This window comes from Ranitomeya imitator, chromosome 4 (assembly GCF_032444005.1).
Source record: "Ranitomeya imitator isolate aRanImi1 chromosome 4, aRanImi1.pri, whole genome shotgun sequence".
NCBI classification, from domain to species: Eukaryota; Metazoa; Chordata; class Amphibia; order Anura; family Dendrobatidae; genus Ranitomeya; species Ranitomeya imitator.
Genome location: NC_091285.1, coordinates 631,623,653 through 631,639,275, shown reverse-complemented (window position 1 = coordinate 631,639,275; position 15,623 = coordinate 631,623,653). Strand labels below are relative to the sequence as shown.

General features: G+C 44.6%; 1 protein-coding gene across 2 annotated transcripts in view; it reads left to right on the top strand.

Moving 5' to 3' along the window:
- Window positions 1-12,760, top strand: part of CKAP2L (cytoskeleton associated protein 2 like) — a 41,797-nt gene extending 29,037 nt beyond the window's left edge. Inside the window, exons 4-9 of one of the 2 annotated variants that reach the window (XM_069766754.1) lie at window positions 469-1,799; window positions 3,663-3,870; window positions 4,053-4,208; window positions 4,947-5,010; window positions 5,091-5,262; window positions 11,719-12,760. In XM_069766754.1, the coding sequence (XP_069622855.1) occupies window positions 469-1,799; window positions 3,663-3,870; window positions 4,053-4,208; window positions 4,947-5,010; window positions 5,091-5,262; window positions 11,719-11,989 (2,202 nt within the window). In that variant the 3' untranslated portion in view covers window positions 11,990-12,760. The remainder of the gene's footprint in view (window positions 1-468; window positions 1,800-3,662; window positions 3,871-4,052; window positions 4,209-4,946; window positions 5,011-5,090; window positions 5,263-11,718) is intronic. The other variant, XM_069766753.1, reaches the window with a different exon arrangement.
- The last annotated feature ends 2,863 nt before the right edge of the window (window positions 12,761-15,623 follow it).

Genomic DNA, 15,623 nt, shown 5'->3' with positions numbered 1-15,623 from the left:
TGTCCATATACCCTTGCGGCGACGCTGCGTCGCCGCAAGATATAGCACAGGGCCCTATGGTGGGGTGTGATGATCCTGGATGTGTGCAATGAACACATCCGGCATCATCGCGTCCCAGAAAGGGGGCGGAGCTTACCGCAAAGCGGGTTTGCTGCTCCGACGAAACCGCCGGCCATCCTGATCGTGGACACGCAGCCTAAGAGGGCCACAATGTTCTTACTTTAGTAGAACTTTTGTCTCTTATGTGAATGCGTTTAATCAGGATGTACAATAAAAGATTGATAATAAAATCCGCATTAATGGCGGTAAATGTATCTGGATGTTACACTTGGTCATCAGTTGTTTTATGCAGATAAAGACTGAAAATGGAAATTCTGCAGGGGGGATAAAGTAAAAGCCGTCCGTTCTGCCATGTACAGTATTGTTCTACTGTTACTGTGTGATGCCAATAATTTGTGTTATTTGTAGATCGGTGAGAAATCTGCTCCTAAGAAAAGGTCACATTTCGCTCTCGAATCGAATAAAAACAAACCCTTAAACGCTGGATCCCATCCCTATAGATTGGGTACTGGAAAGATTCCCACCGAGCAGTCATCCAACAGGTCTGTGAATAAAGCTTCATCCAGAAAACCTCTACCACCGAAAACCAATGTGCCAAGGGAGACACCTAACCAGCGGCACCAGACAGCCAAGACGATACACCCGTCATCCGTCCCCACCTCCCACTCTAAGAAGGAAGAAGGCTCTGAGGTCACATTAACCGTGATATTGACTAAAACACAAGATGGGGAGAAACATGAAATCTGTGTGGTGGACAAGACTTCTCCGGCCATGAGAGGTGGGCACGCACCAGGGCTAGGCACAGGTCACCCGTCCAAGAGGGGCGAGCAGAGAATAGCTCCCGCCAAGCAACAGGCTGTAACGAAAACCATAACGCAGGCCACCGCCAGGGCAAAAAGCCTCCCTCATGGCTGTAGGACCGGTAAGCCAGTGGCCAGCGGTGGCCACATCCGCATAGTTTCTAGATTAAGCCTGTCTGGAGCTAAAAGTCAACGTGCAAATGAAAGAAGTTTCCTGATTAAGTCTTCATGGAAAGACGGCACAAAACAACCACCAAATGTGAGCAAGGAGCGGCCGGAGGGTAATCGGCAGGCAACCACTCACTCTACCAAGCCAACCACAACCCAACTAGTGACCATGGCTCCTAAGAAAAGGACTACGGCTCCGGTGTCTGCTCCTAAGACAAGACCAGCCATTGTGGATTACTCTTTAAAGAAACTGTCCAATACTCAGGAGACTCAGCCTCTGAATAAGCAGGTAGGACCTCGGAGAAGCACGATTACCACCGGATGCAACAAGACGGTAGATGGATCCAACGGTCAAGGGACTCAGCCTCTGAATAAGCAGGCAGGACATCGGAGAAGCATGGTGACTACCGGATGCAACAAGACGGTAGATGGATACAGGGGTCAAGGGACTCAGCTTCTGAATAAGCAGGTAGGACCTCGAAGAAGCACCGTGACCACCGGATGCAACAAGACGGTAGATGGATCCAAGGGTCAAGGGACTCAGCCTCTGAATAAGCAGGTAGGACATCGGAGAAGCACCGTGACCACCGGATGCAACAAAATGGTAGATGGATCCACGGGTCTGCACAGTAAACACGAAGGAGTGAAAGAGATCAAGCAGCAAGGTGTGACCGGTATATCTAAGGAAACCATCACTAAGCCATCCAACCTGACAGCCCCTGACGCCATCAGCAGACCGCAGACCCCCAGAATGACTGCAGAAGACCGCAAGTATGTGACAGTCCTTATATTGTCAGAACACATGTAGACCTGACATGGGGATCCACTAGGAAATATGGTGGTCTGTTAATTTGGAGCCTCTCCTGTGACCCAACATGGGAACTGCTATCAGGCAGCGGCTCTCACAGCACAGCGGTGGTCACATGTAGACTAGACTCGCCCCTGCTGCTCAGTGTTTTAGTGGATAAGAGTCTTAGTTGTTGCGTCCCTGAAGCTTCTTGTTTGAAAGAAGAGGTGACGTCCCATATGCTCCATGTGACCGCTGCAGCCAATCATTGATCTCGTGCCATATACCCCCTAGGGGCTAGACATTGGCTACAGCCGGGACATGCTGTAGCTTTGACAACAAGTACCAGTAGAGAGATGGTTCTTAAGTGGTCCGGGGGTGGGGGGCTTCAGTAAGTAATGCTTGCTTTGTTATTTTAAAGCACTACCTGCCCGTGATCCTATTCACCTGAAAATGTACAACCCCTTTAATAGTAATGAACAGACACATATTAGGCATCATCATAATCCTGTGCAATAGTTATGTCACTTCTGGATAAAACATAATAATTATGTCTTATAGGGGATATCCAGGACCTCTCATTTCCACATTGTAGGGGGCTGCTGTCAGTGCATGTGTGGCCGTGCACTAGGTCTTGAGCAGACATGCGCAGATACCTGCCGGCCGCACACAAGACCCGTTTTCTGTGAAACGTTGGAGTGTTTCAGAGTAAAACATTACTTGCAAAAATGTAGCCGGTCTCTAAATCATGTTGTCCGTGTCAAATCCATTATCGAGGTGCAAAGGGTGAAATCTGCAACAAAATCCATATGAGAATTCATGTAAGTTTTGTTGCATTTTTCTGCTGCAAAGCGTTGCCTTAAAGGGAACTTGTAACCTGCCCCCCGGGTGTTTTAAGTAAAAGAGTCCCCTTCAGCAGCACTAAGGCTGCATTCTGTGAAGGTGGCTCTTCTGTTTCTGGTCCCTAGTAACACTGAAATATTGACTTTTATAAATTGCGCCCCATACCTGTATAGAGTCCCAGAGGTATGGCGTCTCCCCCTGTTGCAGTCGCCTCCCAGCCGTCCATCATCCCAATCTCTTGCGTCTGTGCGCCACCTCCTGTGTCCTGCCCCCATCTCCCTCCTCTTTCTCTTTCCTCCCTCAGCAGCGTCTGATGAGCTGAGCTTCCCACACGCAGTTCACTGGCAGGTAACCAAAGTAGGTTATCCGGTTTCAGAAAACCCCTTTCCCCTCCTGCAATTTGTTTTAAAGAAAACAAACTGTAATTTACTCACCCTCCTCGGGTCCAGCTCCAAGTCTTTGCCTCTGCTTTCAGTGTCTACCGTTGTCTGCAGCGCAAATGTCACATTGAAAGTGCTGCTGCCACTAATCGATCTCAACGACCTGCTGAGCTCACTAATTGGCAGCAGCCCTGTCACCAGTAATGAACACCAGGAGCAGTGATGGAGGGTCAGTGCGGGACCTGGGGAGAGTGAATAAACCACTGATTGTTTTGTTTTAAAGCCGGGGGACCGAGAACTTTTTTTCAGGTGACCAAACACATCGTCGTCAAAACGCATGCAAAAAAACGCATGCGTTTTTAATGTTAAAAATAGAAAAAAACGCATGCGTTTTTTTACGCTAAAACACAGCGGCAAAAAACGCAAATGTGAAACCAGCCTCAGATGAACATCAGCCAAACCTGTGTATTAAATGTTCAGCAATGGAACTCTCCATGTGTTTGTTCTCAAGGCAAATAAAGCTTTTCCCCTCTCCCCATTGGAAGCAGATGCGAGACATTGAGAAGCTGATTTCACACCACATCGTACAGATTCCTTGTAACATTATTGTCTTCTCTGTATTAGGCAGAAGTTACAAGAGTGGCAAAGGTCTAAGGGGAAGTCGTACAAGAGGCCGCCCATGGTGCTGCCACCGAAGAGACCCCCCACCGCGAAAAAGCAAGACCCTTGTAACCGTTCTCTATGGGAGGGCATCGAGGAAGAGGAGGAGCTGCTGGCGCTGTCACAGAAAATCAGCCAGACTCTTAGCGAGTGTCTGCAACTCATCGAGCAGGTAGAGGTGGTCCGCCAGGGCTCGGGCTAAGAAAAGGCCTTCTGCATCATCTCATAGAAGATAATGGGGTCTGGCCGCTTTCTGTGCTCATAATTGGCCTTTCCTACCGTTTCATATTCTCGTGCAGGGCGGCCATAAAGCTGTATATGATCTATAGTCACTGATGCTTCCTTACATTGAAGGGAATTCCAGGAGATGATATTCGCGCAGCCTTGGACAAGGTCCCTGAAGCCAAAAAGTTTGCTAAGTACTGGGTGTGTGAGGCCCGGCTGCTGGAGAGGGAAGGCGTCTATGACGTGATTGACGTGTACAAACAAGGGGTGCAGTTTGGGGCCACGGTGAGTATCGGCCACTATAGGACACTGCACGGCATTAAAGCGCTAGATTTAAAGATCTGAACCCATTAGGACCGGGCTATTTTTTTCATCTTTGCATTTTTGTTTTTTACTCTTCTTCTTCAAAGAGCCATAACTTTTTAAACTCCTAACAGACAATCCCTGCATGTGTTCAGGCTGTCGAACAGCCACGAGACAGGCAGCCGCGGGGACTGGAACATGTTTTCCCAGCATGTTCCCTCATCACTACTTTTTAAGTGTAGCTACTTTTTCAGAAACCTCGTATTCCAGCTTAGTTAAGAGAACGGTAAATCGACAGTAGGTATGCCATCAAAGACATGAAGGTCTTGTATAGGCCTCGCTTCTCGTACTGAAGTGTGCTCCTCTGTTCCTCATTGTGATCAGCAGGCTTTCTTGTGCTAAAGAAGTTTTCTTATCTCATAAAGTGATGGTAAAAGGCTAAGATATGACATCCCTTTATGATCGGATGTGGTCAGACCTCTGGGACCCTTGATGATCCTAAGAATGAAGGGGCACAGTACTTGTGTTGTGCTGTGATGCTTCGGACTACATCAATCCCTTTCATTGAGTGACATTTCTCTACACAGCCAGGAGGAGTTGTGTGGGGACGGATGACACGAATGGGGTCTCACAGTCCTCTAGAGATACTTTGTACCCACGATTAGAATACCCCTTTAAGCACAGGTGCAGTAATCTATTGCCCCTCTGTCTTATTCACAGCCAGTCGATGAGCTGAGAGAAGTTGTGTTTGACATCATGAAGAACACGAACAAGAAGACGAAAGGTGATTGATGTTCCTATATTTTTGTTGTCCTACGCCAGGGTGGAGGGCGTCATATAATGCCCATGACTTGTCTTCCATAGTGGTCACATTTGGACCTTTACCAGCTGAAGAGGAGATGGAAAATAGAAATTATGAGGACCTCCAATTAACGCCATTTACAAACCATACAGAAGAGGCGAAGACCCCCTGTATGGGAACAAGCGTATGTGACCAAGGCTCTGCGGTAAAGCTCCAGATTACATCTCTTTCCAGGTAATACCCATTCATCAAACTTATGACCACAGCTTTACCACTCTGGTGGAGAAAAATGTGCGGGAGCCCACGCCATTTTTTTCCGTGATTTAACCCTTTATTTTAACACCTAGAGCCCCTAAATTTTGCACACACACACTACTAACCTTATTAGTGAGGAATATGTAAAAAAAAAAATAAGGGATATGAAATGGTTTACTGTATGTATATGTATACATACATACATACATACATACATACATACATACATACATACATACATACATACTATACAGACCAAAAGTTTGGACACACCTTCTCATTTAAAGATTTTTCTGTATTTTTTTTTAAATTCGTTTATTAATTCCAGAATAAACTGCACAATACACACGTTTGCATTTGTCATTATTAGTAACAGTATGAAATACAGATAGGGGTCATGCATTATTATATCTAAAAGTATTACAAAAGTGACAAACTGTGTATGTTAAATCACTGACGTCTTACAAATCACCTAATATACAACATTTAACTACATTAACTTAACAATAGCAATAATGCGCCGCCAAAGGAAAATTAATACAGATTTCACCCCGTAAGTGATGCCCCCCAAACCACGAGCCCAACCTCCACATAGTAGCCAAGCTAATGAGGATTATAAAGTATTATAAGAGGAGTTCCATCTACCCCAAATCTTTTCAAACTTGCCTGGGCATCCTCTATTTTGATATAGTGTACGCTCATACGGGATAATCGAATTCACCAGATCAACCCAGGCTCTGAGAGACGGGCAAGAACCACCCATCCATCGTAATGCTAACACCTTTCGTGCCATAAAAAGTGACTCTCGTAGAAATATTCCGGTGCAATGATCCCAAGCTTCCGCATCCCACACCCCAAATAAGCAGATCAGTGGTTCAAGTGGGACAGGGATCAGTAATAAGGATGTTAAAAAAGACGTCACCTCACTCCAATACTGACGAATAACAGGGCATTTCCAAATCATGTGGATGAAATCCGCATCACCCGAATGGCACCTCAAGCAATCCGACGAGTGGAAGCGGCCCATTTTAAAAAGCCGTACCGGGGTCAAATAAGACTGATGCAGAATATATAATTGAGTCATTTTATTATTAATTGAGGGAGAGACTTTAGTTGGGGACTCCAAAATATCCTCCCATTCTTCTCCCGATACATCAGGAAGAAGTCCCTCCCACTTCCCTTTGACGGAATTTATAGTAGACCCATCTCCCATGGACAACAAATAAGTATATAAGGAGGAAATAAGTCCTTGAGGGCCCTGTGAGTTGAGAATACCTATCAAAGGTAAGGATGAAATAGCTCGATCCCCACCCATACTCCGCATATGTGATTGAAAGGCTGATCTTAGCTGTAAATAACGGAAGAACTGAGACCTCGGAACACTGTGGGTATTCTGTAATTGTACAAAGGATGCAAAGACCCCCTGGTTATATACATCTCTCACCGAGAGAACATCATGCGAGATCCAAAAATTAGTGGATGGATGGTTCAACAGTCCCGGAAAGTAACTATTATTCCATAGAGGCATTTCAGCCACTACATCTACAAATCCAGTAACTTTTTTAATTTGTCTCCATATTGATCGTGCCAGCCGGTGCAACTGTAACAAACAGGGGGCATTAACTTTCTCTAGTTCTAGAAACCCCAGTGGACAATCAGCCCGGGCACCATGGAGCAAATGACTCTCCGAGTTAGGCAGGGAATTATTAGGCATCCATTTATTTATCGCCTTGGCCTGGCCGGCGAGATAATATAAGTAGAAATCTGGCAAAGCCGCCCCACCCCCCTGCTTCGGCCTCTGTAATGTCGACAATTTAAGTTTGGGCCTAGTTTTCCCCCATATAAAGGATGTAACCAGGGAGTTTAACCTTGCGAAGAAGTGTTTGGGTATGGGCACGGCACTATGTTGAAGGCAATAGTTAAGCTTAGGGAGCAGTATCATTTTAATTAGATTAATTCGGCCGGCAACCGAGAGCGGGAGTTTGTTCCAGGTTGAAAATTTAATTCTAACCAAATCTAATAGTGGGTAGATATTAAGTTGTAGATCTAATTGGCTGTATTTGGACATGTGAATACCTAAATATTTGAAACTGGATACAATGGGGAGCGGCGAGAGAGTTTCGAGGCAGGGTGCCTGGGTATGTGAGAGAGGGAACAAGGCAGATTTATCCCAGTTTATATATAGCCCTGAAAATTTACTGAACTTATCTATAGTCGCAATCACCTGTGGTAACGTTTCCTCTACTTTGTCCATAAATATCACCATATCGTCAGCATAGAGACCGATGGTATCCACTCGATCCGCAATATTTATTCCCTTAATACCATCAGAGGTTCTTATGCGTATTGCCAAGGCCTCTATTGCCAAGGCGAAGAGGGCCGGGGATAAAGGACATCCCTGGCGAGTTCCCCTATAAAGGGAAAAGGGCTCAGAAATGGTATTATTCACAACTATACGTGCCCTGGGCTTCCTATATAGTATATCTATCCCTCTTAAAAATTTGTCCCCAAAACCGTATTTCCTCAGACATGCAGATAGAAAGGGCCATTCGAGAGAGTCGAAAGCCTTGGCTGTATCTAACGATGCTAGTGCCCAGTTATTATCTGTTTCTAGGGAGCTATACTGAATCACTGATTGAACCCGTCTAATATTGATGGAGGTGCTTTTTCCAGGCATGAAGCCAGTCTGGTCAGGGTGTATAAGGTCTAATATGATTGCGTTCAGTCTAGTAGCCAGAATTTTAGTAAAGATTTTATAATCCACATTTACCAACGATATAGGACGATATGACCCACATTCCAGAGGATCCTTCCCCTCTTTCCTGAGCATAACAATATTTGCATCATAAAATGTTTCGGGCACAGGTCCTCCCTCCCATATTTCCCGAAGTACCTTCAATAAGAGTGGTGCCAGTTGATCACAGTATTTCTTGTAAAACTCAATAGGAAACCCATCCGGCCCAGGGGCCCTCCCAGTGGCCATATCCGCCATAGCATGTTCTACTTCCTCCATGGTAAATTCAGCGTCCATATAGGCCCGCTGGGTTGGACTCAACAAAGGAAACACTATATCTGATAGATAATCCAGACACTCAAAGACATCAAGACCACTACCAGATTTATACAGCGTCTCATAGTAATCATGAAAACACTGAAGTATCTTATCCGTGGAGGACACCAATGTGCCATCGAGTGTGCGGATTTGTAGTATAGTATTGGAGGTATTATGTTGGCGTACTAAGAAGGCAAGGAGTGTGCTAGCCTGGTTCCCTAGCTCGAAGTAGGATTGACGGGTAAAGAATAATTTGCGTTTTGACTTGGTGTCCGCATGTTGAACATATAACCTCTGAGAAGCAAGCCACTCAGCCCTGTTACCACTAGTTTGACTAGATATATAGGCAGCCTCCGAGTCTTTCAGCCGCTGCTCTATCTCATCATCTTCCCTCGCCGTCACCCTTTTAATGTAGGAAATTGTGGAGGACAAACACCCCCTCAAATAGGCTTTTAGAGTATCCCAGAACAAGCCAAGATTTTGGGGTTCCGGGTGAGTTGAATTAAAACAATTCAGCTGGTCAACCGTTCTATCATTAGAGTCCATTAATTTTAACCAAAAGGGGTTCAACTTCCAGGGCATATTATTATATGATTGGCCATATTTGATTTTTCTGTATTTTCATGACTGAAAATTGTACATTCACACTGAAGGCATCAAAACTATGAATTAACACATGTGGAATTACATACTTAATTTCAGTTTTTTCACACTTTTTTGTTATGTCTTATATTCTAGGTTCCTCAAAGTAGCCACCTTTTGCTTTGATGACTGCTTTGCACACTCTTGGCATTCTCTTGATGAGCTTCAAGAGGTAGTCACCGGGAATGGTCTTCCATCAATCTTGAAGGAGTTCCCAGAGATGCTTAGCACTTGTTGGCCCTGTTGCCTTCACTCTGCGGTCCAGCTCACCCCAAACCATCTCGATTGGGTTCAGGTCTGGTAACTGTGGAGGCCAGGTCATCTGACGTAGCACCCCATCACTCTCCTTCTTGGTCAAATGGCCTTACACAGCCTGGAGCTGTGTTTGGGGTCATTGTCCTGTTGAAAAATAAATGCTGGTCCAACTAAACGCAAACCGGATGGAATAGCATGCCGCTGCAAGATGCTGTGGTAGCCATGCTGGTTCAGTATGCCTTCAATTTTGAATAAATCCCCAACAGTGTCACCAGCAAAGCTCCCCCACACCATCACACCTCCTCCTCCATGCTTCACGGTGGTAACCAGGCATGTAGAGTCCATCCGTTCACCTTTCTGTGTCGCACAAAGACACGGTGGTTGGAACAAAAAAATCTCAAATTTGGACTCATCAGACCAAAGCACAGATTTCCACTGGTCTAATATCCATTCCTTGTGTTCTTTAGCCCAAACAAGTCTCTTCTGCTTGTTGCCTGTCCTTAGCAGTGGTTTCCTAGCAGCTATTTTACCATGAAGGGCTGCTGCACAAAGTCTCCTCTTAACAGTTGTTGTAGAGATGTGTCTGCTGCTAGAACTCTGTGTGGCATTGATCTGGTCTCTAATCTGAGCTGCTGTTAACCTGCGATTTCTGAGGCTGGTGACTCGGATAAACATCCTCAGAAGCAGAGGTGACTCTTGGTCTTCCTTTCCTGGGGCAGTCCTCATGTAAGCCAGTTTCTTTGTAGCGCTTGATGGTTTTTGCCACTGCACTTGGGGACACTTTCAAAGTTTGCCCAATTTTTCGGACTCACTGACCTTCATTTCTTAAAGTAATGATGGCCACTCGTTTTTTCTTTACTTAGCTGCTTTTTTCCTGCCATAACACAAATTCTAACAGTCTATTCAGTAGGACTATCAACTGTGTATCCACCAGACTTCTGTACAACACAACTGATGGTCCCAACCCCATTTATAAGGCAAGAAATCCCACTTATTAAACCTGACAGGACACACCTGTGAAGTGAAAACCATTCCCGGTGACTACCTCTTGAAGCTCATCAAGAGAATGCCAAGAGTGTGCAAAGCAGTCATGAAAGCAAAAGGTGGCTACTTTGAAGAACCTAGAACATAAGACATAATTTCAGTTGTTCAACACTTTTTTGTTAAAGGGAACTTGTCAAGGCGTTTGTAACTAAAAGAGCCAACTTGTGCAGCATTAATGCTGCATTCTGACAAGGTGGCTCTTTTAATTATGCTCCTTGCACACAATGAAATGAGCACTTATAAAATGTGCCCCCTCACACCGTGAAATTGCCAGGGAGGCGGGTCTTCTGATTTATTCACACTGCGGGCCTGGGATTCATGGGCATGCGCAGTGCATATCTTCGCCTCTCACTCATCTCCCTCCACCTTCAGACTGTGTGGCGTCAGCTGATCCCTAAGCGCATGCCACAGCGATGACTTGGCACAGTCTGAAGAAGGCGGAGTGAGGTGAAGCTATGCACTGCGCATGCCCATGAATCCCAGCCCCGCAGTGTGAATAAATCAGAAGACACTGCAGGGCGGGATCTCGGGCAGCGCGGCCGGACAGGCGCAGTCAGCCTGACATCAAATGATGTTAGAAGATGGGCAGCGCTTACTGCGCATGCCCAAGGGATACCATAACAGTGCAGGCTTCGGGACAGATTCAAACAACGCTGAGGAGGCGGCGCCCGGTGCCAAGGGGTATGAATGACGGCTGTGCTGCGTCTAATTAGGATGGGGGGGGGGGGAAAGACCCACCTCCCTGGTGATTTCACAGTATGAGGGGGGCGCATTTTATAAGTGTTTATTTCAGCGTATGCCAGGAGCATAACTAAAAGAGCCACCTTGTCCAAATGCAGCATTAGTGCTGCACAAGATGGCTCTTTTAGTTACAAATACCTGGGGGGGGTGACAGGTTCCCTTTAAGTATATAATTCCACATGTGTTAATTCATAGTTTTGATGCCTTCAGTGTGAATTTTACAATTTTCATAGTCATGAAAATACAGAAAAATCTTTAAATGAGAAGGTGTGTCCAAACGTTTGGTCTGTACCATACATACATACATACATACATACATTTTATCTATTGTAACCTGTCAGTGTGATTTTACTGTACACCGCACTGAATTGCCGGCTTTTCTATAGAACACCGCTACGTATTTCTCGTTACACTGCTGGTCCGTGTGTAATCCGTATTTTTCTCGCACCCATAGACTTTCATTGGTGGATTTTTGCGCATTACGCTGACAAACGCAGCATGCTGCCATTTTCTACCCCCATAAAATTCGGCTGCGAAATATACAGCAGATAGGAGCACAAAGAATCATTGGTCCATGTGCAATGCATAGTTTTTGCGCCTCTCATACGTCCGTAAAATTCTCTAGTGTGACCTAACCTAACGCATTGTCCAGCTTTCTGATGTGTGTCTAGATTTTCATTCTTTTACTTCTCCTTAAATAGCAAGAAGATGGTTCCTGGAAGTGGCCAGGAGTGGAAGCGTCTTACTCCAGTGAGGAGGTCGCTGCGGATCTATCAGTCAGCGTCGCAGTACCCAGAGGTGGTACAGGAACATGACCCTGTGGTGGCCTCCTTGGAAGAGCTCCTGGACAAGGCAGATGCTGATGCCTACTTGTACATGAGGAATGAGGCACTGCCAGAGGAAGCGGACCACAACGTCATTAGCTTAATGAACAAAGACCCCACGGAGGATCAGCAGGAGGCACCGGTGTGATGGCGGCAGTGCACTGTGACGTCTGTCTAGCTTCATGCATATGGCTGTGGGCTTCATGCCCTCGATTCTTAGGACTGAACACTGTCCCCTTTTATTAAAAAGACAATTGCACAAATAGAATCAGCACTTTGAGAGGTCTAGTGCCATCTGCTGGCAGGATCCTGTGCGTGACAATACTAGACACTGTGCTGTCAGATGAAATATATACAGTGTGTTTTGACACGCTACTATATTACATGTAGCAGATTCTGCTGTATAGCTGCCTGTAAGGAACACTTTTTATGTAAAAGCTCATTCAGACCTTCTGATCCGCAGTTTATTTCCTGGTTTCAGACTTTCCCTCTCAGTAATGCTTGCTGAGGTCTATGTGTCCAGGAGACTGCTGTCTTTACATAGCTTTAATGTATCAGCACAGTTTCTTTCCTGGAGAGATTTCTCTGCCGACAGATGAATAGTGAATCTCTTCTCCTTTGTACTGACAGCCACTGGTGAGAAGTGTGTGATTCTCCCTCCTCTCTGCTCTTAACATAAGCCATGTATGGGTGGAGAAAGTAATCTTTCCCTTCCTTCCCCAGTAAACTGCCTGCTTTTGCTGTTCATTCCTTCCTAGCTACAACATCTGATCTGCCCTCCCTGTTAACTTAAATGCTTTCCCCCCTCTCCATGTACGAAGTAAAAAGGCCAAAATCTCTGGAACTATATTGCAGATTAAAAAAAAAACTAAACTGAGCACTTCTGAAGAGAATAAAATATGAAACTGGACACTTTTAACTTGGTGACAGGTTCTCTTTAAGTCCTGGGAAAAAAATTAGGGCTTTGGAGAGAAAATAGTTTGTGCTATGTGTCGTTGTTTTTCGAGACCTGTAACATTTTTATTTTTCCATTGATGGATCTGTGTGAGGGCTTGTTTTATGTGAGGTGAGTTGACATTTTTTTTTATACCAATAGGGGGTACATACAAGATTTTGATTGCGTGTTTTTTTTTTTTGTTTTTTTTTAATTTTACAGAGGAAAGCTCACAAAAAAAGTTTTTCTATACTTTGACTAGACTTTTGGAGATGTGGTGATACCAAATATGTTTTATTTTATTTTTATCGGGGGGGAGAGTGAGATTGGAATTTTATTTTCTAATTGTTTTTGTCCCCTTAGAGGATTTGAACCTGCAACTACAGTGTTGCAGTATGTAGGGAAAATCATGGTCTCCTATGGAGCTCAACCTGTGGTCACGGGGTACCACGAGACCCCGGCTGTCATAGCCTGCAATCACAATACTGGAGGCTGATGGGAGATTGTGCGTAAGGGGGCTCGGCTTTTCAGCATCCTCCACACTTGCGGACCCCTGCCCAGGACGTTTATTGACGTCCTATTGTAGGAGGGGGCTAAAATAAGATGCGTTCCTTACCTTTCCCGCTCCCCGCTGCTTTGGTGGTCTTTGTTGGGAGCAGAAGTGTTTACTGTATGGACAAGATCTCATCATTTCTGGTCCTGGGGGACACCGGAGTGGCTGCTACGGTGGCTGGGGGTCAGAGAGGTAACCTTTTTTTAGATTACAACCAGGGCTGTGGAGTCGGTAAGCCCCAGTTGCGACTCCGACTCCTTCATAAATGGCCAATTTGTAACAATAAATTCAGTTGCTTATTCAGTTTCTCACCATCATATAAGTAATCAGACCACTATATTTATTAGAATATAGCAAATAACTTTTATAAACTTTTCTAAACTCTTGTAAGTAAATATGCAATAAACGCTGTTATGCAGTTAATAAGAAATCTATAAATTTGACCTCAGAAAAAGTATTGCCTCTGTCAGATCCTCCTTCATGGATGCCCTCAAATCTGATCTAATTATTTTGAGAGCAGAGAACAACCTCTCTACACTAACTTGGGTTGGTGGCAAAGCGGTAACCACTCGGGCAACATCTCTGACAATCTCAGGATACAGAGGAATCGCTTGTTGCACTGTTATTTTTGATGAATGGTCAAATTTCTCAATTTCTTTTAGTGCACATGAAAAATTCTGCTGAAATGTACTGGCTGTGTTCTTTGATGGGGATGACTCTTCTATGCGGGAACGCTTTGCACGGTCCTTGTGATCCAAATATTTTTCAAAATTAAATTCTTCATCAGTTGATGAGAGTGAAGATGTGGCAGGACGACCAAATTCTTCTTGTTCCTCCTCACTGTTCTGCAACCCTTTCATCCTCACTGCTATTTCATACAGAGCTTCTTTTCCTTTAGTTAGCTGTTGATCATCTAGAAGAATCCGATGCATTGGGGCTACATAAACAGCTGCCAAAAGAATGTTATTTTGTAATAGTCGCTCCTCTCTCCGTTTCATTGATGTAGCAATGCCACTTGCAATTAACCCTCCTCTTTGGGACAGGTGAAACATCAGGTTCTTCCACTCCTTTAAGAAAATACCTGGAGTTAAGTCCTCTGCTTGTAATTTTTTAGTCACTGTAAATGGGTGCTCTAGCAATTTTTCCAGCTCAGTCACCTGATTCCACTGACTTTCATTTAGCGTCAGTTGAGGGTTAGCCATGTCTACAAGAAAGGTTTTCAGTTCAACCAAGCGCTGAATCATTAAGTACTGCCCCATCGTGTGGCTTGATCAATAATTGCCCCTTTTCCAGCACGTCTCTTCAAAATTGAGTCAACTTTAGGGGTTTTGGCAACAGTAGCCAATTTTCTCATCTTGCCAATCAGTGCAGCAGCATGTTCTTCTTGCAGACTGTCTCTTATAGCCAGCTGTAGCGTATGCACAACACAGCGCATGTGATGAATGAAAGAACGTATTGACAGTTTCAACAAGATCATCTAAACTATCATGTTGCTGTTCATCTGAAGCAACTTCAGTTTGCCCCTCAGTTACAATACTGTGTTCCTCTATTTCAAACATTTCTGCGTCTGTGGACCCAGAATGTTCTTCTAGCTGCTTGTCACCATCATTACTCTCATTCATTAGCTTAATAGTACTTATCATATTTGAAGCATTGTCAGTTACGACAGAAAGAACTTGCTCTTTTTTAAGTTCATAGTCTTGCAGAACCTTTTCCACCAAGACCTGGAGAAACTCACTGGTGTGATGAGCTTTGGTGTCTTTTACTGCCAATGTCTTGGTAACTATTTCATTTTTGTCTCAAACAAATCGGACATTGATGGCAAAATAGTTCACTCTGTGACGTGTGCAGGCATCCATTTTAAGAAACAGAAAGCATCCCTTGAGAGTTTTTTAAGTTCTTCCTTTTGTTTAAAAGCTTCTTCGATTACTAATTTTCTAATACTCTCTCTCTCTCCAGAAACACCAAGCTTGCGGGCCATTTCCCCATTCAGACACACAAAAGCTGGTCGTGAAAATAATGAAATAGGCACACTATCCTTTACAACAAGCTCTATGATCTGTTTTTTAAATGTATCTACGGTCATTGTCACATTAACTTTGTCACTGACAAAATATCTTGCAACTGATGGCTGCAAAGTTCTCTGCTCCTTTGTTTGGCTGGAAGAGCTGGGCACTGGTTCATTGGTTTGGATGCAGTCTTTCTCATCCACTTCTTTCAGTACTTCTGGATGAAAGCGCTGTAAATGTCTCTTTAGATTAGAAGCTCTGGTAGGAGCATTTTTATCTTTGCCTG